Consider the following 26,285-nt stretch of genomic DNA (forward strand, 5'->3'; position numbering starts at 1 on the left):
CAGAGATAACGTGCCCTCATGTGATCTTTTTGGGGTCCTGTGTGCTGTATGTGCCGCATCACTGGTGGCTAAGGAGGTTGGGGTCCTCTTGGTGATTGGGCTGATTTTTCCTCTTAACTCTCTTTATAGCCATTGATCTTGGACTTGCAGCCTTTCCAGAGAGAGGGGACCATTCTTTGGTCTAGAATCTAACTTACTTTCTACTTCAGACCCTCTGAGGGCAGCACAGGAATCAGCCTGATTCCTTGGGGCAGCCATCACCATCCCCTCCATGTCCTGCCCCTCCTTCAGCAGCCCTCTTGTCAGCAGAACCCTGATGGATCATCCTGAATGTGCAGTGATGATGACCAAGGCCCAGCCAGGCCCTCTTGTTGTATTAACAATCCAGAAAGATGGTTTGATCACCAAAGAGCCACAGGGAAAGGACCCATGGGGGCCCCGAGGTCTTACTTCCACGAACTCGAGTCCACCAACTTTTCTGGATGCCTGCTCTGCAGAAAGCACTCTGGTAGGTACCAGGAACATAATAGTGACTAATACCCAGGCTGTGGCCAAGCTCTCAATCTGATGAGGGAACTTGGTGTGGAGACCAGCAATGGTGCTGGGGATATTACAATTGTGTGCAGGGTGCAGGAGTCCCCAGAGGAGGAAATGGTTACATCTGCTCAAGGAGTTTGGTTAGGAAAGCCTCGTAGCAGGTGTTCTGTCTGAGCTTCGTTTTGGAGGATAATTAGCAGCCTACAAGGGACACAGGTGCATTTCTAGGCAGAAAAAATTGTATGAGTAATGATCAGCACAGCTGTATGTTGAAGGATTTCATGTATTTTGGACTGTAGGCAGCCGTGGAGACAGGGCAGTTTAGAGGAGGTGTAAAGCCTGTGGCTTTATATGAGTTTCTGTAACCTTTGGGCTTACTGATAACACTGAGTGAGTTGTTTATTGATTTCCTACAGAACATAAAGTCCAGGGAGGTCAAGCTGTATTGTCCATGATGCTTTGCCAACTGTCAAAGCAGAGGGGGCTCCTGCAGGTGGAGCACAGGTGGCCCTTCTATTGGCTGCAGCTCCAGCCCCAACTCCTTTTCCAGCACATAAACCTTGCAGCCTCACTGAATCTCCACCTGATGTGGACGGAAGCTCCACACTCAGAGTCAGGCAGACAGTAGCACACACAGCTACTCAGAGGAGGGAATCACCGGAGAAAGGGGCCATGGACTTGATCCCCAGTTTTTCCGTGGAAACCTGGGTTCTCCTGGCAACCAGCCTGGTGCTGCTCTATCTGTGAGTAACCATCCAGCTTGTCTCCTCTGTAACCTGGGTCTTGGGGTACTAATCAGGTCCCCTTTCCCTTAGCTGTTTGAAGTTCAAAGTAAATGGAGGGGAAGTTGCTTAAGCATTGGGTGCTACAAACACCAAAGGGGTTATTATTGATCTTACCCAGATGTGTTGAAGGAGTTAACTCCACTCCCAAGTTCCTATTAGCATAGTTAGGAGGGTTAAGTGACATTATTTGCTTCTGTGGATGACCTTCTGATGACTACATGGACCTAGACTAGTCAACCAGAATCCAGCAAAGGCAGACTGAAAACAGCTGGTCCATGTGCAGTGGAGTCCTCACTCCTTCCCACCCCTGGGCATCCTGGAGGCAGGAAGAAGAAACTTGGGTTTTTGTTTCGTTATCTTCAACTCCTGGCTTCTGTATCTGCTGCAAGGGACGTGCAGAAGGATTGGCCCCTTTGTCACCAGGGCTTCCTGCTCCCTTCCCTCCCATCCCAGGTATCATTTACTCAAGGCACCTGGGGCACTCAGACTCTGTTGGGGGTGGGGCTGGAGACTGATCACCCTTCTCTTCACACTCAGCTTCCCCCCTTTCTGTACCCCTCACCCTGGCACTCCCATCCTGAGACTTCTTTCCCCCACCCTGTAGTATGCAGAACTATTTAGCCCCAAATGAGAAATCTGTAGATCTGGGGAGACTTGGCAGAAATCTTGAAATTATATTCACTTCTTTCACCTTTTCCTTCAGTCTCTGGAAGGGTTAGCATCAGTGTACAAATTTATTTTCCCTGTGATTTGAAATCTGTTAAACTGTAGAAAGTCACAAGCCCCCAAATCCAATTTGGATTTTAAGTGGTTTTCTCTTTAAGAATGGCACAGGGGGATGAATCAAAACCAAGTTGTTGTATAACAAAGGGAGTCCAACTCGAGGATGGAAGATGCCTTAGAGGACTGGGGCGGGGAGGGTGGGGGGGACTCGAGGTGGGGGGGAGTCAAGGAAGGGAGAGAATAGTGGGATATGTGTATAAAAACAGATGATTGAACTTGGTATACCCCCAAAAAATAATAAATAAATAAATAAAATCTAAAAAAAAAAAAAAAGAATGGCACAGGGGGATGAATCAAAACCAAGTTGTTGTATAACAAAGGGAGTTCAACTTGAGGATGGAAGATGCTTTAGAGGACTGGGAAGGGGAGGGTGGGGGGGACTCGAGGGAGGGTGGGGGGGGAGTCGAGGGAGGGAAGGAATATGGGGATATGTGTATAAAAACAGATGATTGAACTTGGTGTACCCCCCAAAAATAATAAATAAATAAAATTAATAATAAAAACAAAACAAAACAAACAAAAAAGAATGGCACAGGGGGATGAATCAAAACCATCCAGCAGAAGGACTCCTTCCAGTGGCGGGATTCCTGGTATCATGGAATAGGCTGGGAGAGGAGTTATTTTCAACGAGTGGGTAGAGATACGCCCTCCAGATCACATGTGACCCCTATCTCAAGTTCACTTTCGTTAAGTGTAGGAAATCATCATGACATGCATATAGGTAATATGAGTCATTTTAATTCTTTGAAAGAAATATTAGGAATTCAAGGCATTTGCAGCGACGTATTTTCTGTCTGATTACATTGTAAAATTAATTGATATGGTTTAATTTCATTCTACGAGGGTGAGTAAAAAATTATCCACACTCTGGTTGTATTAAAACTTCTATAAATCATACAGCCACAGCGTGGATAAGTTTTGACTCACCCTAACCCTCGTATGTAGTACCAGATTTTAAAAAATTGATGTAAGAGTATTTCCAGCATGTTTTTTTTCTGAAGGATGAAAAAGGGCTGTTGTTCAGTACTTACAAAGGTATGTAAATAAATTCAACCTTTAGAATAATGTCTGGAATATGCATCTAGTGTACAAATATATTTCTACAATGTATCTCTTTAAATGTACATACCTAGCAGGTTATTTTAATCTTCAGTGCAGGTGAGTAAGTGAGCCAGGGAGCCAGTGATGATGTGAGAGGCAGCCAGGCAGGAATCAGGATGGAGAGGGTAGAAATTCCTCATTCCTTAGAGCAGACCTCCCAGAGATACTCCAGAGACCTGGTCCCACAGAAGGGCAACAGGTTTGGCATCTCATCTGCTTGAAATCTGGGGACAGTTACACCGTCTGAGTCATACTGCGTGTGGTCCATCTGGAGTGGGTCTAGCACTAGACAGTATCACCATGAGACAAACATCCCTGTAGCCTTAGAAGATACTGGTGCAGCCAAGAGTCAGTAGCTGCAGGCAAAGCTCTCCTTATGCCAACACAATGTAAACACATTGGAAATTGTTGGCTTTATTGTTAGCCCTTTCCTTTTAACCTAAAGCAGCGTTACTCTACCAAAAAGTGGGGAGCTGGAAAAAAAACAAGGAATTCACTCAGCCCACCCTCTGCCTTGCGATGGAACCATATGAGTTTAGACACTAGACCAGGTCTTTCTGTGGGACCAGTGTTGCTGACACAGTCACTCAGTTGCTAGACAATACTTTTGAGTTCATGTAACACATTGAAAGTTCAGAAGCAGAAATTGATTTGCCCTCATTGTGAAGGCAAAGGAAGGACCTGGGTTGGGAATGGCCCAGGTCACCCCCTTTTTGGCAGTTGGTGCCCACACCTCCACCAACTTTTCTGGAGGAAAGACAGAAATACCCAGCTGGGCTTGGCCGAGGTGCCTCTGTGGGCCCTTCCAACATAGGTCCTTCCATGCAATTTTGGGGGTTTCTTTTATCACATATTGTAAGATTGCTGGATTTGTACAGAAAATTTGAACCTGTACTACCTTAAAGGTTAACCTCCAAAGAAGGAGAGACAAAGTCTTAATCCACCAATCTGGAACATCTTATGCTTACTCATTTTTGGTCACACAAAGCATCTTTTGCTACCCACAGAAAGATACCTAGAGCTTTGGAGGCTCAATGTCATCTCTCAGTAACACCAGAGAAAGCAGGCTTGCAAAGATCCAGAGCCTCGAGCTGTGGGGTTGCACACATAATACATGAAAGATATCCTGCAGGCAGGCCTGCCATAGGGAGCACCAGCCTTAATTATCTTTTGAGGTAGTGGAAGCACAGAGGCAGTAATCTAACTGCTTTGTGATTGAGCATCTTCAGGAAAATGAGTGTAGCTGCGGCACTGTGCTTAGCAGGTGAGTATCACTGGTTGGAGGACCAGATGCCATGAGGGGTGGAATGGTCTGGAAATGGATCCTTTAGTCATAGTTGATTTATGCAGTTTCACTCAGGGAACATAGGGGTCAGTCACTCTTCCCTGTAGCTCAAGTCAACCAGATTGCCTGACAACAGAGACTTGGGTGTAGCTGAAAAGTGCTCGATTTCTACAAGCCAATGGAAGCCTTGAACAGAGTTTTCATTCTACAGATAAGAACACTGCTTGCTCTAAAGCCTGTTTGTGAAGATAGAGTTAAGAAGAATCAGATCCTAAAATGGGGTCAGGTCATGGAGAAATTATACCCTCTAAGGAGCTCTCAAATTGTTAACATCTATTAAGTATTCACTCTAGGATTGCAACCGTGAACACTTCAGGTGCTATTAGCTAATCCTTATTATCTTTTGTGGGTCTCACTATAGGGGCAGGAAAGGAGACGATGAGTGAAAGTAGTTATTGCTTTTGGAGTTGCTGATATTATTTATCGCCTACATGTTACCTCCCTGGGTTGACTGTTCCAGTTCTGAGTCAGTGACTGGCCAGTTCCAGCACTACGTATACAATTCCCGTGACCTGGTTTTCTATTTCACTTTATAGATATGGGACTCACTCACATGGACTTTTTAAGAAGTTGGGGATTCCTGGGCTGAGACCTCTGCTTATTTTGGAAGTGTTCTGTCCTACCGAAAGGTACGTGTTGTTTGAGCTGTCTCTTTTGCTTCTTCTAGTTGCAAATCCCAGCTGAGCTCCATAATAAAACTTCTCCTCCTCAGGAGGAAGTTCTCAGTTTCCATACTTTCCAGAAATGGCATCATAGGCCCCATCCAGCACACGGCCCTCTTTACCGCAGGCCTCTATTGCCAGCAGTTAGGAGCCTCAGGTTTTGCCTCAGTTAGACAGCCCAGCACAGGACTTGAAGTTCCAACTTGTAGGCACTGTGAAGAGGATCTTCTTTCTGCCAGGTGCAGATTCCCAGGAAGGCACAATCCTGCTAATTATTAGGAGAAAAGCACAAAGGAGGTCCCTGTGATGGCTTATTCAGCTGCGTACACTAGAGTCAGACTTTCCTGTTGGTAGCATAAGCTCTAGGTACCCTTTTGTTCCTTCCTCCTGAATTGCTTGGACAGTTCAGTTTCTAGTGCATCAGGTAATTTGCACATAGTTGGATTTTCTCAAGAACTGCTAACACCTGCAGTTTTTTCCATGTTCTACTCCACCTCTGGCCTCACATGACATCTTTTGGGATTTGAGAGGTGGAACTAGAGCTTTCTGCTTGACTTCTCTGCCTTCAAAGCAGGCACCTTATGGGTGAATATGAGCAGGAGTGAGTGTAACTGAGACAAGATGGTGGTTGTTTATTTACTTCAGATATTTAATCACTAAATGAGTTGTGGGGTTTTTTTTTTTCAAACAAGGCAGAATCACTTACACAAAGTCACTAGAAAGGAGATGATTTAACAAAATTATTAAAAATTTAGCTGAATATAATGGAACAGAATGTATTGGATTGGCCAAAAAGTGCATTTGTTTTCCCATATGTTCTTATGGAAAAACCCAAACGAACACGTGAACTGTGGATTCTGACCGAGCCTTGATATTAATTCAGCTCTGATCCCTCACCCAGGGCCTGGCTCCTGAACTGAAGGTCATGAGCTGCGTTCAGATGACCAAGGAGCAGATCTTGTGTGCAGGCTGCTCTCTGGCTCAGATTTCCTTTCTGCAGACATGAGGCTTGTTTCTCAGATCCTGTTTCTCCCAAACTGAGGTCTTCAATTGTCTCATTATTGCCTACAAACTTCCTGAACTTTTTTCCCTCTGAAGAAGCAATAATTTCCTCTCCACTTTTCCCGGATGAACTCCTTAGTAGATGCACCCCAAAAACCACATTTCTGAGACCTTCTTTTGCTAGTTAAACTATCATATATTACAGTAGAAACTTAGTGACAGGCATTTAAAATTTTAAGTTACAGAAGGGAAGATTCAAGGCAAGTGTTTAAATCCACATTGTCTTTTGTGTAGTTGTGGCATCTCTCCATCTTTTCCAAGTTGAGCTGGAAAACCAGAAGATGAGTCCACTCTGTCATTCACTCACTCACTTTCTCATTCAACACACACCCCTTAGACTTATTGAAATCCACCAGATTAAAAGAGGTCACTGATGCTTTAACTTCCTCATTCTGCTAGAATTCTAGAAAGGGCTCATGAGATAAATGAAAAGGCTGCTAAACTAGGAGATGAAAGTGTGTGCAGAAAACTCCTTCTCTCAGCTTCAGTTTGCTCACATGTCCATGGAGGATTAGAGGGTTAGGAGATTTTAGAGACAAAACACACTCAAGCAAAAACACTTCAGAAAGACAAGGAGTAATTAGTATTCATTGACAAGGGTAAGTGTTTAGTATCTACAATACTCAAAGAAAATTCAAGAGTGATTTAAAATTATCAGTTTCAGATATCTCCTCTATTTTCTCTCCTTTCCCTTAAAGCAGTTATGAGTAAGAGCTTCCTTCCAATTGCCAGTGAAAAGTAGTATTCACTGTTTTGTGAATTAGAGGTAAGGTTCAATATATTATATTAATAATCTAATTTTGTTTCTCCTTGCAGGGTGTTTGGCAGTTTTACAATGAATGTTTTAAAAAGTATGGAAAAATGAAGGGGTGAGTATTCTGGAACCTTCCACTGAAACGACTTGTTATGATTTGGTGCCCCTCGTGGTGTAGAGAACAATCTCAGTCCAGTGCTTCGGATGAAACCATCTATGGTAATGCTTTGGAGGCTTGTTCTACCAGGGATCCCAGATGTCACCAGGTATCCAGGTCCACAGTCTGAACCAGGCCTGGAGAGTCGCAGGTCATCACTTTTCTCCAGACTCTTGAGGCCCAGGGACTCCTAGCATCACTTTCTGTCCAGTGTCTTTTATCCGTTAGGTTGCCTTTAATTGCATAAAATGCATAATTCTGGATCCTTCAAATATGTGCTTATAAATGCATATCATTGGCCCTTTCCCATAAGACTCACGTTTAATTAAAACTAAAAAACCTTTATTTAAATTTTGGGTTTATTATGTCCTCTTGGAAAAGGTCTGAGGGGTATAGGTAAACCAAATGAGAAACCACTTAGCTTTTAAAAAAAATTTTCTCCACAAATATGGAGTTTGGTTTATTTTACATTTTAAGCCTAGATTTCTCAATAGCAGCACATATGCTTATTGCTTTATCTACTCTATTCCTATGACTTTGAAGGGATACGGGATATTTCTAACTCAGAGTGTTTCCTGGTGGGCTGATGGACTTGGTGATCTTGTAGAGTGGCCAGGACTGATTGCAACAGGAGTTCCCTTTCAGAGCTGTTGGAGGTTTGGTGAGAGCAGCAGGAGAGGTGTCATGTGGTGCTTGTTTGCTAAAAGCAGGTGGGAAAAGGCTCTACCTCTCTGTCCGTCTTCATGTTCTCTGATCAGGGCCTCAGAAACCATAGGGCCCTGCTGAGTCTCCATGGCCCCAAAAGGCAACGTGACTGAGTGCAAAGAACACATAGCCCTGCATCACTACTGGACCAGCTCCAGCTGCCCCTCCAACAGTTAGTACTTGCGAGCTCTGAATGAAGTCACTTTCTCATGGTGGATCTCAGTTCTCTCTTTAGAAAATGGTTCTCATGCTTGAGTGTAAATAAGAATGACCTGGGAGAGCTTGTTATAAATACAGACTTTGACCCCACCCATCAGCACACTGCATCAATATGATCTGGGGTGGGGCCAAAATCTGAAGTTTAGCTGGTAGAGTAAGAAATACTAAGGCTGGAGTGACATCATGAATATAAAGGGTCACCCAAACCACAATCCCTTCTCTATCCAGATGTTTTTGAAAAAACATGATGGGAAGAAGGGAATCGTCCAAGAAATATGGTCAATCAGATGGAAGAGCAGATTAAGTGCCTCCTCAATCACTGCTGTCCCTGCTTCAACACTAAATGCACTTGACACTCAAATACTCTGAGTTTTAGAATAGTTTTAGTAAGTGGCAGCAATAAGTGCAATGATTCTCAGCAATTTTTATGTGTGATCACAGAACTACTTGAAATTCCTCTATGAAGTCAAAAAAAAAAAAAAAAAAAGATGATTTGTAGAAAAGCTTCCAGTGTGTTATAGCAAATACAAATGACTGATAGAGGAAATGCTGGAAGACAGTGTGATTAGCTCAGAGTAAACCTCATGCCAGTGGTCTATTCCCATGAATGGGCATCCTGACAGCAGCCCAAACTGGGATGTGTCACATCTGAGGAGTCAGCTTTGTGTGGTAGGTGGCTCAAAGGTGGGCCTGCCCTGCTGCTAAGGGATGTCACCTACATGCAGCCCGAGGCCCACTTGGGACTCATGTAGAAGAATAAATGTAAGTGGTGAAAATAAAATATTTTTAAAATGAATTATACATGTTCCTCTGAATGTCTTTATTCTCTTTGTCCTTTTTTCAAATTATTCTAAACTTGATGCTATCAAGGATATCTCGTTATTTAAAATATTTCCTTTAAAAATTATAAACTAGTAAGCAAATTTTAGAAAATAAAACAAAAAAAAGTCTTTAGTAATCCCACTCTCATTTGTGGAGCATCTCAAATCTTCTTCTATTTGTAGGTACATTGTTACATTTTTATGATCAGTGTGTCTACAATTTTCATCTAATATTATATCATGTGAATTTTTCATGCTTTTGATATATCTTCAAATGACTGAGTAAATGGACTCTCCTTAATTATTTTTAAATTTTCAGATAATTTACTCCCTTCAGTTATTTACTAACTTAACTTCCTTTTTGATAATGAAATATATTAAACCTATAAAAATTATGGAGAATGGAATGGGAAATACCCATGTATACAACACCTAGCCTTAACAATGTTTTAATGGAATTTTTAACCATGACCTTAGAAGGATGGATTGTGTAATGCTAGGATGAATGTCTGGACGTCCAGGTGTGGCTCCAGCTGCAGGAAATGGCTCATTAAGTTTAATCAGCTCTGTTTTCCCCCAACAGGATTTATGAAGGTCAACAGCATGCGTTGGCTGTCACAGATCCAGACATGATCAAAATAGTGCTAGTGAAAGAATGTTATTCTGTCTTCACAAACCAGCAAGGTAGGCATCCATTTTTTTTAATTTAAAATTTATTTGTTTGTTTATTAAGTATGCATTTTGAAATGTAGGCATGTTTCATAGGCACGGCATGTAGTTTGTTTTTTCCTCTTATCAGAGTCTTTAGCAGAGCAAACATTGTTTTTAAAATTTTGATGAACCAACTTATCAATTTTTCCTTTTATGGATTTTGCTTTTGTTGTCAAGTTTGAAAACTCTTCAGTTAGCCCTAGGTCCTGAAGATTTTCTCCTATTTTTCCTAAACATTAAATCATGTTATGTTGTACATTTAAATCCAAGATCCATTTTTGTGTTAATATTTGTATAATTTAAATTTAAAATTTATTTTTTTATTAAATATCCATTTTGAAATATATACAGATCCACAGAATGTGTGAATTTTACGTCTTTTTTTTTTTTTTTTTTTTTTTTTTGCTTCTGAGTGTCTAAATTGCTCCAGCACCATTTTTGGAAAGACAGTCCTTCTTTCCTTGAACAGCTTTTGCACCATTGTCAAAAATTGGTTGGCCCTGTCTATGTGGGTTTATTTCTCACCCTCTATTCTGTTTATTGATCTGTGTATCTATTCTTCCACCAGAACCACATGATCTTGATTAGTGTAGCTGTATGCTATGTCTTAGCATGTAGAATGATTCCTCCTACTTTATTTTTTTCAGAATTGTTTTAGGTATTCTGGGTCCTTTACCTTTCCATACAAAGTTTGAATAAGATTATGTATGTTTACAAAAAATTGCTGAGATTTCTATAAGAATTGAATTAAACCTATAGATCAATTTGGGGAAAAATCTACATTTTTACTAGATCAAATCTTTCAATCCGTGAACACAGAATGTCTGTTTATTTAGGTTTTCTTTGATTCCTTTCACAACATTTGTAATTTTCAGCAGAGATTCTGTACATCTTTTGTTACATTTACTCCTAAATGATTTCATTTTCTTTGGAGTGATTGTAAATGATATTGTATTTTAATGTATTAATGTATTGTCACATATTCTTGTTACTATGTAGAAATGTGGTTGATTTTTTGTGTTGATCTCATATTCTACAACCCTGCTGAGATCATTTATTAGTTCTAGAATTTTTCTTTTTATATCCCTTGATATTTTCTATGTTGACAATTATGTCAACCGAAAATAGAAACACTTCTATTTTTTCTTTTCTAATCTCTTTGATCTTTTCTTCTTGTCTTACTGTACCAGCTAGGACTTCCTGCACTAGGGAGGACTTATGATGTTGAATAAGAATGTGAGAGTGCACATCTGTGCCTTGTTCCTGATCTTAGGGGGTGGATTCAGTCTTTCACCATTAAAGTGTTTATTTTCACCTTTTAACTAAAAATTTGTATGCTTTGATCAATATTTTCCCCCCACGCCTCCCATATTCTGCCCCCATGCTCTGCAGTAGCCTCTGATAGCCACCACTCTGCCCTCTGTTACTAACAATTTGATTCTTTTTTTTTTTTTTAGGTTTCACATATAAGCAGGATCAAGTGATATTTATCCTTCTGTTTCTGACTTAATTCACTTGGTGTGTTGTCCTCAAGTTTTATCCATGTTGCCACAAATGGCAAAATTTTCTTCTTTTTTAAGTTTCAATAATATTCCATTGTGTGTGTGTGTGCTCTTTATCAAGTTGAGGAGACTTTATTGTCTTCCTAGTTTGTGAGTTTTATCATGAATGGGTGTTGGAGATATCCATTTTAAAGCAAAATATAATTTTGAAAGATTGAGGAAATTTTCAAACAAGTTGGCTTGATAAGCCTGTAACAAGCTGAGAAATAGAATTATGGTTTTTTTTTCCTTTCTATTCCTGGGGGGCAAATTGTAGGAGAAAGTATTTTCCATGTCATTGCATATTTTTTTTAGAATAGCAAATAATTCCTAATCTTTTGCACATTAACTACTACTTTAAAAAATAACACACCATATCAGCACATCCCTTTTACCAGTTGCTCAGGCTGTAAATATATGTAAAGACTGTACTGGTCTGAGGCAAAATACAGCTTGCCAAGGCTATCAGGCTATCTGTCACCAATCACTTTCTTCTCTGCACAGCCCAGGAGGGCGAATTAGGTCTTATTCCTTTCTATTCTCCTGGAAGAACCATTTCCTTACTACATGGGTCATTTACATTTAAAAAGAGATTGGAATATGAAGGTAAGAAACTACATCAAGTGGCTGGATGGCTCTTCTACCCTCACAGGAAACTTGGCATTTGGGATAAATATTTATTGGGCATATAGCATAGGGTCCGGTATAAGTACATATTTGTTGAATAATTTGTTCCCACTTAAATTTTACAATTGTTGGGACCTCCAAAACTTAGGTAGGGTAAAATGTGTTTTGCTTTTGACTCTAGTTTTTTGGTCCAGTGGGAGTTATGAAAAATGGCATTACACTGGCTGAGGATGAACAGTGGAAGAGATTATGTACATTGCTGTCTCCAACCCTCACCAGTGGAAAGCTCAAGGAGGTAAGAAAAGAAGAGGGCTTTCAACTAGAAATTTATGTAATGACTTTAGGGACAGGTGGTATATAAGATTATAGTGCCTTTCCAAGGAAGAGTCTGCTGAATTTCCTTAAAATGTTCTTTTATCTTTACATTGTAGAAGAGACATTTTAAGATTCTTCATAAAATGTCACGTACTGCTCCGTGCTTGGGAAAGTCAAATCCTTCTAGGACTTGAGTCTCTGCATTTAACTTCAGATGATGTTTTTTTTGTTCTAGATGTTCCCTCTCATTGGGCAGTATGGAGATATGTTGGTGAGCAACCTAAGGAAGGAGGCAGAAAAGACAAGCCCGTCACCATGAAAGAGTAAATAGGGGTGAAGCTGCTGTTACCTGAGCTCTGTTGAGACCTTCCAGTTGCCTGCCAGGGAGTCAAAATTCCCTCTGCTGAGTTACTCTATTGAGTGAACAGAAGTAGGTGTATGGTGTTAGAACTCCAATTGGCTACCCAAGAATGAGTGGTGGCTTGTGACAGAAAATAAGAAAGTGTCTTCTCCTGTGTACATGAGCCAGGATTACTTATCTGCTTAATTGTCACCTTGGATATTATGGAAGACAAAAATACATAGTTTAGTCTGAAGTCAGGGAGCATGATACCTCCATCTCTGTTCTTTTTTCTCAAGATTGCTTTGGCTATTTATGGTCTTTTATGGCTGCATATAAATTTAAGGATTACTTGTGCTAGTTCTATGAATAATGTCATAGGTATTTAGATAGGGATTGCACTTAATCTATAGATTGATTTGGGTAGTATGGACATTTTAACAATATTAATTCTTCCAATCCATGAACATGAGCCATCTTCCCATTTCTTTGTGTCATCCTTAATGTCCTTCATCAATGTTTTATAGTTTTCATAGTATAGATCTTTCACCTCCTTGGTTAAGTCTATTCCTAGGTATTTTATTTTATTTTTTGATGTGATTTTTAAACAGGATTGTTTTCTTCTTTTCTCTTTCTGATAGTTCTTTATTATTGTATAGAAAAGCAACAGATTACTGTATATTAATCATGTTCCTGCCACTTTACTGAATTCATTTGTTAGTTCCTGTTTTTTCTGGTGGAGGCGTCAGGGTTTCCTATATAAAGTATCATGTTATCTGCAAATAGTGATGGTTTTACATGTTCCCTTCCAATTTGGATGCCTTTTATTTCTTTTACTTGTCTGATTCCTGTGGTTAGAACTTCCAACACTATGTTGAATAGAAGCAGAGAGAGTGGGCATACTTGTTTTGTTCCTGATTTTAGAGAGTACTGGCATGAAAACAGACATGTAGATCAATGGAGTAAAATAAAGAGCCCCAAAAGAAACCCATGCACTTATAGTCAGTTAATCCGTGACAACGAAGGCAAGAATATAAACTGGAGATCAGAAAGCCTCTTTAATAAGTGTGCTGGGAAAACTGGACAACTACTTGTAAAAGAAAGAAATTAGAACATTTTCTCACACCACGCACAAAACCAAACTCAAAGTGGATTAAAGACCTAAACATAAGACTGGAAACCATAAAAACTTAGAATAAACAGTAGGCAGAATGCTCTTTGACATAAATCATAGCAATATGTTTTTGGATTTGACCCTTAAGACAAAGGAAACAAGAGCAACAATTTAAAAAATGGGACCTAATTAAACTTTAAAGACTTTTGCACAGCAAAGGAATCCAACTATATCATACAACAGTGTTAATTATAGTCACATTGTACATTATGCCGTGAGTACTAATTTATGTAATAACTGAAATTTGTACCTTTTGACCACTGTCATCGAATTCTCCTACCTCCCAAGCCTTGCCTCTGGTAACCAAAAATCTGATCTTGTTTTTCTATGAGTTTGGATTTTTTCTTTGATTCAACATATAAGTATTTGCCTTTCTCTGTCTGACTTATTTCCCTTAGCATAATACCCTCAATTGAGATCCAGCTACATTGTTGCAAATGGCAGGATTTCCTTCCTTTTCATGGCTGAATAGTATTCCATTGTGGTGTGTGTGTGTGTGTGTGTGTGTGTGTGTGTGTGTGTGTGTGTGTGTGTGTGTGTGTGTGTGTGTATGTGTGTTTCATTTACTTAGATCTCCTTTAATTTAGTTCAACAATGTTTTGTAGTTTTCAGAGTATAAGTTTTGCATGTCTTCTGTTAAATTTATTCCTAAGTATTCTATTCTTTTTGATGTTATTGTAAATGGATTTTCTTAATTTCACTTTCAGATTATTTATTGCAATGTGTAGAAATACAGTTGATTTTGTATTTTGATCTTGTATCCTGAAACCCTGCTGAACTTGCTTATTAGTTCTAATAGGTTTTTTTTTAATTAATTTATTTATTTATTTTATTGGCTGTGTTGGGTCTTTTTTGCTGTGCATGGGCTTTCTTTTTTTCTTTTAGTTGCGGTGAGCAGGGGCTACTCTTTTGTTGTGGTGCATGGGCTCCTCATTGCTGTGGCTTCTCTTGTTGCAGAGCACGGGCTCTAGGCGCGTGTGCTTCAGTAGTTGCAGCACATGGGCTCAGTAGTTGTGGCTCATGGGCTCTAAAGCACAGGCTCAGTAGTTGTGGCACACGGGCTTAGTTGCTCTGCAGCATGTGGGATCTTCCTGGAGCAGGGATCGAACCCACGTCCCCTGTATTGGCAGGCGGATTCTCAACCACTACGCACCTAGGAAGCCCAGTTCTAATAGGTTTTTAGTGGATTCCTTGGGATTCCCTATACACAAGATCATGTTATCTGATGATAGAGATAGTTTCAGTCTTCATGTCCTATGTGGACACATTTAATTTCATTTTCTTGCCTAATTCTTCTGGTTAGAATGTCTAGTACAGTTCTAAGTAGAAGTGGTGAAAAAGGCTTCCTTGTCTTGTTCTTAATCTTAGAGAAAAGCATCCAGTCTTTCAATATTAAGTATGTTGTTAATGATGGGTTTTTCATAGATTTCCTTTATCAGGTTGATGAAATTTCCTTCTGTTCCAGTTTGTTGAGAGTTTTTATCACAAGAGGGTGTTGGATTTTGTCACATGCTTTTTATGCATCTATTTATATGACCATGTGGATTTTGTTTTTTATTCTGTTGAAATGGTGTATTATACAACCTTGCATTTCTGGGATAAACTCCACTTAGATATAAAGTCAACATCTTTTATATGCTAGTGGATTCAGTTTGCTAGTGTTTTGTTGAGGATTTGTGCACCCATGGTCATGAGACACATCGGTGTGTGGTTTTCTTTTCCTGTACTATCTTAGTCTGGTTATCAGGTTACTACTGGCCCCGCAGAATGACTTTCAAAGTGTTTTGTCATCTTCTATTTTTTGGATGAGTTTGGGAAAAATTGGCATTACTTCTTCTATATTTGGTAGTATTCACCACTGAAACCATCTGGACCTGAGGTGTTTTTTTTGTTGTTGTTGGTTTGTTTGTTTTTGTCAAATTGTGGGTAGCTTCTTGATTACCCAATCAAAATTTGTACTTCTTATAGGTCTATTCAGAGTTTTTGTTTCTTTTTGCATAAGTTTCTGTACTTTGTGCCTTTCTAGGAATTTGTCCACTTCCTCTAAGTTATCTAATTTATTGGTGTACAGTGTTCATGATATCCCTTTATGGTCCTTCTCACTTTTAATGTCAGTAGTAATCTCCCTCCCTTCTTTCATTTCTGATGCTCGATATTTGAGGGTTTTTTTCTTGGTCAATCTAGCTAAAAATTTTTTTCAAAGAATCAGCTTTTGATTTCGTTGATTTTTCTCTATTGTTTTTATTCTGTATTTCATTAGTTTCTACTCTTTATTACTTTCTTCCTTCTTCTAGCTTTAGGTTTAGTTTGCTCTTCTTTTTTCAGTGAGTTAGGGTGGAAAGTTAGGTTCAAGATTTGAGATCTTTGTTCTTTTTAAAAGTAGACATTTGCAGCCTTAAATTTCTCCATGAGCACTGCTCTTGCTACATCCCATTCGTTTTGGTAAGTCATGTCTTATTTCTATTTATCTCAAAGTAATTCCAATTGTATTTTTGGTATATTACACAGCTGGTTATTTATCATTGTGTTCATTAATTTCTACATCTTTGTGAGTTTCCCACTTTTTTGTTACTGATTTTTATTTAATTCCATTGTGGTTGAAAGACATTCACTGTATTATTTCTTCCTGATGATTGTTTTTTGAACAGAATAATTAATTAGAGTAGCAGACTATAGTGTGGTTTATCCAAAGACATTCTAATCCAGTAGATAAGACTAGGAGGTCCAGGAGTATAATCCTGTTTCTTTGATCATTCCAAAAGGTAGAGGGAGCCAGTGATCTCACTACCATAATGATGGCCCCTGTACATGGACTTGGCCTTGCTTAGTCATTGGCTTGATAGTCTGAGCCAAGGTTGTAGAGGGAATGATCCTGCTTGAGAACCCTGGTGTCTTTTACTCTCTGATTGATAGAGCAAATTATACTTGCTCTGGGTAAAATTTGGATTTTCACTATGCTTTTATCTTTTCCCTACAGTACTCTTTCCATTCCTTACTCCAGTCTTTGAACTATTAAATACCTCCATGTTCCCGAAAAGTTCTGTGAATTTTTTCACAAACTCTATAAAGAGGATAAAAGAAAGTCACCTCAAAGATAAACAAACAGGAAAATCTGGTGGTGGTTATATGAGGGTGTTCACTTTTTCAAAATTTCCTGACTTGTACACATATAATTTGTGCACTTCTCTGCATTTTTTAAGGTAGGTAGAGAACTATAGGTTTTAGAACAGGGGAGTTATAACATTTTGAAGGGATGAGGAAGGTGGAGGTTAGGGAAGAAATAAGAAAATAAGTCAGAGAGCAATGTTTAAATTTAATAGTAGGCATGCCCAATGGTACGTCATTGCATAAATATTGTTGAGATAAAAACTTTATCACTTCCCTTCAATAAACTGTCAAAGGATAAAAATTACTGTTTAAAAATGATTTTACTGGTACTATAATTTCCCCACATATTACACTGGCAAATAATCACTTCAGTTCCAAGACTCTTATTTTACAGATTGTTCAGCAGAAAGCCCCACCAGGCACTCCACCAGGTGGAGTGTATTCTGTGTTAAATTTGAACCCTCTCATAGTCTGGAGGGGGCAACAGTCTTCCCTGGCAATGGGCTGCAAGTTGGTTAACCCAGCTTTGCCTTCATGAGGCCTGGAGGCCAGCATAAGGGTGTCTGAGGGTCAGGGGCACAGGGCTCTATACCCTAGGATGTCACTAAAGATTGTATAGAGTTCTGGAAGGCTCAAGGGCTTGGAGATGCTTCTACAAAAGCTGCCCATGAACTCTGCAAACGTGAGGGGATTAATTTGTGTGGCCATTTGTTAAGAATTAAAGTTGGAGGGAGAAAAAAGGACGGACGTCATGGACTTTCTCCTGAGCAAACAGGTATGACAGGAGAGAAAGCAGGTAATTCTTTGGCAAAGAGGCTGTTTCAGAAGCCAGAGAAACCAAAGATCAGAGAGCATGAGGACCCAAAAGCAGTTGGAGGTGATGGCTGGGTTTCTCTCAGGGGACATCACGCTGCCCGAGAGCTATAGGCGGGTGTCAATGTTCACGGAGGCCCCAGGCAGTACTAGTCAGGCTTCCACTCTTTAAGGGGCCATCTTCTCAGGAAAGAGGTCAATTACTGCACTGCTGATTTCTTTCTGACTTCACAAGTAATTTCTGTCATTGAGATTTCTCTTTCTGTTTCCAGCATCGAGTGGATTTACTTCAGCTGATGATTAACTCCCAGAATGCCAAAGAAACTGACACTCATAAAGGTAACCAAGGAGGTTCAAAGGGGCCTCTGTGGGGAGGCGCAGAGGGAGGGGGTGGTTCTGAAAACATGCAGGAAGTTTCCCAGGCAGATGAGAATTTCTGCCAAATTGAAGAAACACATGTTCAGAAAGAAAGAGTAGACAGAGGTACTTCCTAGAAGTGTGCAGGCACAACTTTGCTCAGAGCTGGAAGGGCACGTGTAACAAGGCTGTCATGCCCAGAAGTCAGCCATGGTCTGTGAATCACTTGCTGCTGAACCTCCAGGGAGCTTGTTTCCAATGTCAGTTCTCAGGCTCCTCCAGACCCACTGAGTCAGAACCTCTGCCTGGGAATTTGCATCAAGGCTGCATCCCATCAGGAGGCACACGGCCCCAGTGCTGGTGACCTTAACTTGGAACATGTGGTTAAGGTTGTATTCACTAGCTTACTCTACTGCAAAGTTTAATTTTTCCCTTTGTCATTAATGAGTAACTTGTGGGAGAAGCCTTTGAGGCTGTAGATATTCTCTTCCTCTTCAAATTGTCACCTCCTATGGACAGTTTTATTATGCATGGATGGTTTTTCACTGAAACCATTGTTACTATGATGGTTGCAACATGATGACTTTCTACAATAATTCCATCATTCTTCTGTATTTATAAGTTGATTTTCTTTGGTAGCGAGGGCTCTCAATTCTCCTTCCTTCATTTATTTGTTCATTTATTTATGTAGTATGATCTCATGTATAACTAATTTACTCTCTTACATCAGTCTTCATTTTGATTCTCAGATTCTCTCAGGTTTGTCCACCTGGAGCCCTTTCAACTGTGCTCTGATATGTATTTTACTTTTTTCTTCTTAAATTTTTTTTCACCAGGCTATTTTATTTTAGCAAAAATTAAAAAAGCAAAACTCATTAAAAAGTACAGAGTTTTCCAGTATTCATTCTGCTCCCCCTACTCAGGGCCTCTCCCAATATCAAAAGACCACATGGGAGTGGTACACTTGTTACAGTTAATGAACCTACACTAATACATTATTATCACCACAGATCTACAGTTTACACCTGGGTTCATTCTTTTTTTTTCTTTTGATATCTTTATTTTTTTTTAACTTTTTTTTTTATTTTTTACAATAAACTGCATATATTTAGAGTGTACAATTTGGTATCCCAATCTCCCAATTCATTCCCCCGCCAACCCTCCCCACTTTCCCCACTTGGTGTCCATATGTTTGTTCTCTTCATCTGTGTCTCTATTTCTGCCTTGCAAAGCAGTTGATTTGTACCATTTTTCAATAGTTCACATATATGTGTTAATATACAGTATTTGTTTTTCTCTTTCTGACTCACTTCACTCTGTATGACAGTCTCTAGGTCCATCCATGTCTCTAAAAATGTGCCAGTTTCATTGCTTTCTACAGCTGAGTAATATTCCATTGTATGTATGTACCACATCTTCTTTATCCATTCATCTGTTGATGGACATTTAGGTTGCTTCCATGTCCTGGCTATTGTAAATAGTGCTGCAATGAACATTGGAGTGCATGTGTCTTTTTGAATGATGGTGTTCTCTGGGTATATGCCCAGGAGTGGGATTGCTGGGTCATATGGTAGTTCTATTTTTAGTTTTGCAAGGAACCCCCATACTGTTTTTTGCATAGTGGCTGTATCAATTTACATTCCCAAAAGCAATGCAAGAGTGTTCCTTTTTCTCCACACCCTCTCCAGCATTTACTGTTTGTAGATTTTCTGATAAAGCCCATTCTCACTGGTGTGAGGTGATACCTCATTGTAGTTTTGATTTGCATTTCTCTAATAATTAGTGATGTTGAGCAGCTTTTCATGTGCCTCTTGGCCATCCGTATGTCAGCTTTGGAGAAATGCCTATTTAGGTCTTCTGCCCATTTTTTGATTGGGTTCTTTGTTTTTTTCATATTGAGCTGGATACACTGTTTATATATTTTGGAGATTAATCCTTTGTCTGTTGATTCGTTTGAAAATATACTCTCCCATTCTGAGGGTTTTTTCGTCTTGCTTATAGTTTCCTTTGCTGTGCACAAGCTTTGAAGTTTCATTAGGTCCCACTTATTTATTTTTGTTTTTATTTCCATTATTCTAGGGGGTGGATCAAAAAAGATCTTGCTGTTATTTACGTCGAAGAGTGTTCTTCCTATATTTTCCTCTAGGAGTTTTATAGGGTCCGGCCTTACATTTAGGTCTTTTATCCATTTTGAGTTTATTTTTGTGTATGGTGTTAGGAAATGTTCTAATTTCATTCTTTTACATGTAGCTGTCCAGTTTTCCCAGCACCACTTATTGAAGAGGCTGCCTTTTCTCCATTGTATATCCTTGCCTCCTTTGTCACAGATTAGTTGACCGTAGCTTATCTCTGGGCTTTCTATCCTGTTCCATTGATCTATATTTCTGTTTTTGTGCCAGTACCACACTGTCTTGATCACTGTAGACTTGTAGTATAGCCTGAAGTCAGGAAGCCTGATTCCACCAACTCTGTCTTTCCTTCTCAAGATTGCTTTGGCTATTCAGGGTCTTTTGCATTTCCATACAAATCGTAAAATTTCTTGTTCTAGTTCTGTGAAAAATGCCATTGGTAATTTGATCGGGATTGCATTGAATCTGTAAATTGCTTTTGGTAATATAGTCATTTTCACAATGTTGATTCTTCCAATCCAAGAACATGGTATGTCCCTCCATCTGTTTGTGTCTTCTTTGATTTCTTTCATTAGTGTCTTATAGTTTTCTGAGTACATGTCTTTTACCTCCTTGGTTAGGTTTATTCCTGGGTATTTTATTATTTGTGTTGCAATGGTGAATGGGATTGTTTCCTTAATTTCTCTTTCTGATCTTTCATTGTTGGTGTATAGAAATGCAAGAGATTTCTGTGTGTTAATTTTGTATCCTGCAACTTTACCAAATTCATTGATTAGCTCGAGTAGTTTTCTGGTGGCATCTTTAGGATTTTCTATGTATAGTATCATGTCATCTGCAAACAGTGACAGTTTTACTTCTTCTTTTCTAACTTGGATTCCTTTTATTCCTCTTTCTTCTCTGATTGCTGTGGCAAGGACTTCCAAAACTATGTTGAATAGTAGTGGTGAAAGTGGATATTCTTGTCTTGTTCCTGATCTTAGAGGGAATGCTTCCAGTTTTTCACCATTGAGAATGATGTTTGCTGTGGGTTTGTCATATATGGCCTTTATTATATTGAGGTAGGTTCCCTCTATGCCCACTTTCTGGAGAGTTTTTATCATAAATGGGTGTTGAATTTTGTCAAAAGCTTTTTCTGTATCTATTGAGATGATCATGTGGTTTTTATCCTTCAGTTTTTTAATATGGTGTATCACATTGATGGGCTTGCATATATTGAAGAATCCTTGCATTCCAGGGATAAACCCCACTTGATCATGGTGTATGATCCTTTCATGTGTTGTTGGATTCTGTTGGCTAGTATTTTGTTGAGGATTTTTGCATCTAAATTCATCAGTGATATTGGTCTGTAGTTTTCTTTTTTGTAGTATCTTTCTCTGGTTTTGGTAACAGGGTGATGGTGGCTTCATAAAATGAGTTTGGGAGTGTTCCTTCCTCTGCAATTTTTTGGAAGAGTTTGAGATGGATGGGTGTTAGCTCTTCTCTAAATGTTTGATAAAATTCACCTGTGAATCCATCTGGTCCTGGGCTTTTGTGTGTTGGGAGATTTTTAATCACAGTTTCAATTTCATTACTTGTGATTTGTCTGTTCATATTTTCTATGTCTTCCTGATTCAGTCTTGGAAGGTTATACTTTTCTAAGAATCTGTCCTTTTCATCCAGGTTGTCCATTTTATTGGCATATAGTTGCTTGTAGTAGTCTCTTATGGTGCTTTTTATTTCTGTGGTGTCTGTTGTAACTTCTCCTGTTTCATTCCTACTTTTATTGATTTGAGTCCTCTCCCTCTTTTTCTTGATGAGTCTTGCTAGAGGTTTATCAATTTTATTTATCTTCTCAAAGAACCAGCTTTTAGTTTTATTGATTTTTGCTATTGTTTTCTTTGTCTCTATTTCATTTATTTCTGCTCTGATCTTTATGATTTCTCTCCGTCTACTAACTTTGGATTTTGTTTGCTCTTCTTTCTCTAGTTTCTTTAGGTGTAAGGTTAGATTGTTTATTTGGGATTTTTCTTGTTTCTTGAGGTAGGATTGTATTGCTATAAACTTCCCTCTTAGAACTGCCTTTGCTGCATCCCATGGGTTTGGATCGTTGTGTTTTCATTGTCATTTGTCTCTAGGTATTTTTTGATTTCCTCTTTGATTTCTTCAGTGACCTGTTGGTTATTTAGTAGCATATTGTTTAGCCTCCATGTGTTTGTGTTTTTTACTGTTTTTTTCCTGTAATTGATTTCTAATCTCATAGCATTGTGGTCAGAAAAGATGCTTGATATGATTTCAATTTTCTTGAATTTACCAAGGCTTGATTTATGACCCAAAATGTGATCTATCCTGGAGAATGTCCCATGTGCACTTGAGAAGAATGTGTAATCTGCTGTTTTTGGATGTAATGTCCTTTAGATATCTATTAAATCCAGCTGCTTTTTTGTGTCATTTAAAGCTTGTGTTTCCTTATTAATTTTCTGTCTGGATTATCTGTCCATTGGTGTCAGTGGGGTGTTAAAGTCCCCCACTATGATTGTGTTACTGTCAATTTCCTCTTTCATAGTTGTTAGCATTTGCCTTATGTATTGAGGTGCTCCTGTACTGGGTGCATATATATTTATAATTATTATCTCTTCTTCTTGTATTGATCCCTCGATCTTTATGTAGTGTCCTTTCTTGTCTCTTGTAACATTTTTTATTTTAAAGTCTATTTTATCTGATATGAGTATCACTACCCCAGCTTTCTTTTGATTTCCATTTGCATGGAATATCTTTTTCCATCCCCTCACTTTCTGTCTGTATGTGTCCCTAGGTCTGAAGTGGGTCTCTTGTAGACAGCATATATATGGGTCTTGTTTTTGTATCCATTCAGCCAGTCTGTGTCTTTTGGTTGGAGCATTTAGTCCATTTACATTCAAGGTAATTATCAATATGTATGTTCCTATTACCATTTTCTTAATTGTTTTGTTTTTGTTTTTGTAGGTCCTCTTCTTCTGTTATGTTTCCCGCTTAGAGAAGTTCCTTTAGCACTTGTTGTGGGGCTGGTTTGGTGGTGCTGAATTCTCTTAGCTGTTGCTTGTCTGTAAAGCTTTTGATTTCTCCATCGAATCTGAATGAGATCCTTGCTGGGTAGAGTATTCTTGGCTGTAGGTTCTTCCCTTTCATCACTTGAAATATATCATGCCACTCCCTTCTGGCTTGCAGAGTTTCTGCTGAGAAATCAGCTATTAACCTGATGGGGGTTCCCTTGTATGTTATTTGTCATTTTTCCCCTGTTGCTTTTAATAACTTTTCTCTGTCTTTAATTTTTGTCAGTTTGACTACTATATGTCTTGGCGTGTTTCTCCTTGGGTTTATCCTGCCTGGGACTCTCTGTGCTTCCTGCACTTGGGTAGCTATTTCCTTTCCCATGTTAGGGAAGTTTTCAGCTATTGTCTCTTCCAGTATTTTCTCAGGCCCTTTCTCTCTCTCTTCTCCTTCTGGGACCCCTATAATGTGAATGTTGGTGTGTTTAACGTCCCAGAGGTCTCTTAGGCTGTCTTCAGTTCTTTTCATTCTTTTTTCTTTATTCTTTTCTGCATCAGTTATTATCACCATTCTGTCTTACAGGTCACTTATTCGTCCTTCTGCCTCCGTTAATCTGCTATTCGTTCCTTCTAGTGTATTTTTCATTTCAGTTATTGTGTTGCATATCTCTGTTTGTTTGTTCTTTAATTCTTCTAGGTCTTTGGTAAACTTTTCTTGCAACTTTTTGATCTTTGCATCCAATCTTTTTTCAAAATTCTGGATCATCTTCACCATCATTATTCTGAATTCTTTTTCCGGAAGAGTGCCTATCTCCTCTTCATTTAGTTGTTTTTCTGGTGTTTTATCTTGTCCCTTCATCTGGTACAAAGTCTTTTGCCTTTTCATTTTCTGTGTCTTTCTGTGGCTGTGATTTTTAGTTCCACAAGATGAAATACTGCTGATACTCCTTGATTCTGCTGTCTGCCGTCTTGTGGAGGAAGCTGTTTAGGAGGCTCCTGGGTGCTTCCTGATGGGAGGGACTGATGGTGGGTTGGGCTGGGTGGGTGGAGCTCAGTAAAACTTTAATATAATTTGGTGGGTGGAGCTCAATAAAACTTTAATCTGCTTGTCTGCCAATGGGTGGGGCTGTGTTCCCACCCTGGTGGTCATTTGGCCTGAGGCGACCCAGCATTGGAGCTTACAGGCTCTTTGGTGGAGCTAATGGTGGACTCTGGAAGGGTTCACGCCAATGAGCACTTCTCAGAACCTCTGCTGCCAGTGCCCCTGTCTCCTCAGTGAGCCACAGCTGCCCCCCACCTCTGCAGGCAACCCTCCAAAACCAGCAGGTAGGTCTGGTTCAGTCTCCTATGGAGTCACTGCTCCTTCCCCCTGGGTCCTGGTGAGCACACTTTTTTGTGTGCCCTCCAAGAGTGGAGTCTCCATTTCCCGCAGTCCTGTGGAGGTCCTGCAATCAAATCCCGCTGGCTTTCAAAGTCTGATTCTCTGGGGATTCCTCCTCCCATTGCTGGACCCCCAGGTTAGGAAGCCTGACATGGGGCTCAGAACCCTCAGGACTTCTGCAGTATAACTGTTCTCCAGCTTGTGAGTCACCCACCCAGCATTTATGGGATTTGATTTTAACAGGATTGTGCCCCTCCTACCGTCTCATTGTGGCTTCTCCTTTGTCTCTGGATGTGGGGTGGGTTTTTTTGGTGAGTTCCAGTGTCTTCCTGTCATGGTTGTTCAGCAGTTAGTTGTAATTCTGGTGCTCTTGCAAGAGGGAGTGAACGCACGTCCTCCTACTCTGCCATCTTAATTGCCATCCCCGACACCTGGGTTCATTCTTGGTGTAGTATTGTCTATGGGTTTTGAAAAGTGTGTAATGATGTGTGTCCACCAGTGTAGTATACAGAGTATCCTGTATCCTTTTCATCTATCATTTTCTGAGAACTTCCTCACTTCCTGATGCAGGAATTCCAGGTTTCTCTTCTAGTTCCCCTGGAATCAGCCATTTCTCCAAGGAGTTCTGGTTCCCTTTAGTGAGAAATGGTGTTTGGAAACCAAAATCAGGGTTCTAGGAATGCTCATTGCTACTAGGATTTCTTTGCTTATCTATCTATCCATCCATCCATCCATCCATCCATCATGTCATTTTTCTAAGAACATGATCCAATGAAACTTTCTGTGGTGAAGGAAATATTCTATATCTGCTCTGTTCAATACAGTAACCACTAGACATAAGTGTCTACTGAGCACTTGGCGTGTGGCTAGTGCCACTGGAACCTGAATGCTGAATTGTATTGAATTATAATCATTCAAAATTTAAATAGCCACATATTAGCACAACTCTAAACTTTGAGTATCATGGGGTTTATGCTAACTGGGGGAAAGAATTTCATAGTCAAATTCACTCACAATAGAATCACAGAAATCAGAACTCTGGTAGATCTTTCTTACACTCATTTTATATTGTTTTTGTTGCAAATCACTTGGTTGGGGGTCTGTATTACATTGATTTCAATGTATCTAAAGGTGTTAATTCAGTCAACATATTAGCTTAGAGCCTGACCATGCTTGGTCTCTCAGGAGAAAACAAAAATGGAGACCAATTTGTAATCACAGGGCTGTTTGCTGAGCTTAAAGGAGACAAAGAGAGGGGGTGTGTATTGAGAAGATGACATTCAGGCCATGATTGAATCAGCATCGCTAATTTGACACCCTGGACCCTATTTTTTCTGTATTTCACGCTGGCCCATGTCCTTCTATGGACACATTCTTTCTTCTGCTATTTTAATGCCATTGATTAGACTAGGCTCAGTCACAACTCTTCCAGCTTTCTGTTGATTTCTGTGGCTTCTGTACATATCTGAGATCCCCCAATGACAGCTTGTGCCCGAGGTCTTCTATTCCCTGATTCCTCTCAAAGGTATAATCCATACTTCTCAGGCTACATTGTGTACACAAATCTCCACATCTCAGGGAAGTTCAGCTTTTGTTTCCACAGTTGTGATAGGCTCCCAGATCCTGCTCATGAACTGGTCCATGGACCACACTTTGAGTAACAAGAGTTTATCTATAGCTCAATATTGTACTTTTATGTTCCTGCAAACAAGTTTTGATAAAATATATTTAATTTTCCCCACAGTATAGCTTTAGTATTATAAATCTCTCCAAAATATCAAGCTGTACCTTAACTAGAACAATTTAAATTATTCTGGAAGGGAATGCTACTCCACTTTACTTAGAGCTAAAGT

The 26,285-nt window shown here is 39.5% G+C and overlaps 1 protein-coding gene across 6 annotated transcripts in view; it reads left to right on the plus strand.

Annotated features, from left to right (window-relative positions):
- Positions 1-329: 329 nt before the first annotated feature.
- The window catches only part of LOC130860452 (cytochrome P450 3A24-like), a 34,061-nt gene continuing 8,105 nt past the window's right edge, over positions 330-26,285 (plus strand). For 2 of the 6 annotated variants that reach the window (XM_057748696.1, XM_057748695.1), the window contains exons 1-4: positions 10,063-11,789; positions 11,992-12,105; positions 12,361-12,396; positions 17,833-17,899. In XM_057748696.1, coding sequence (XP_057604679.1) covers positions 11,751-11,789; positions 11,992-12,105; positions 12,361-12,396; positions 17,833-17,899 — 256 coding nt within the window. In that variant the 5' untranslated portion in view covers positions 10,063-11,750. Of the gene's footprint in view, positions 509-2,527; positions 5,181-7,091; positions 7,145-8,607; positions 8,873-9,514; positions 9,616-10,062; positions 11,790-11,991; positions 12,106-12,360; positions 12,397-17,832; positions 17,900-26,285 lie in introns of those variants that run through there. The other 4 variants (XM_057748698.1, XM_057748700.1, XM_057748699.1 and 1 more) reach the window with 4 other exon arrangements.

Source organism: Hippopotamus amphibius, chromosome 9 (genome assembly GCF_030028045.1).
Source record: "Hippopotamus amphibius kiboko isolate mHipAmp2 chromosome 9, mHipAmp2.hap2, whole genome shotgun sequence".
Classification (NCBI taxonomy): domain Eukaryota; kingdom Metazoa; phylum Chordata; class Mammalia; order Artiodactyla; family Hippopotamidae; genus Hippopotamus; species Hippopotamus amphibius.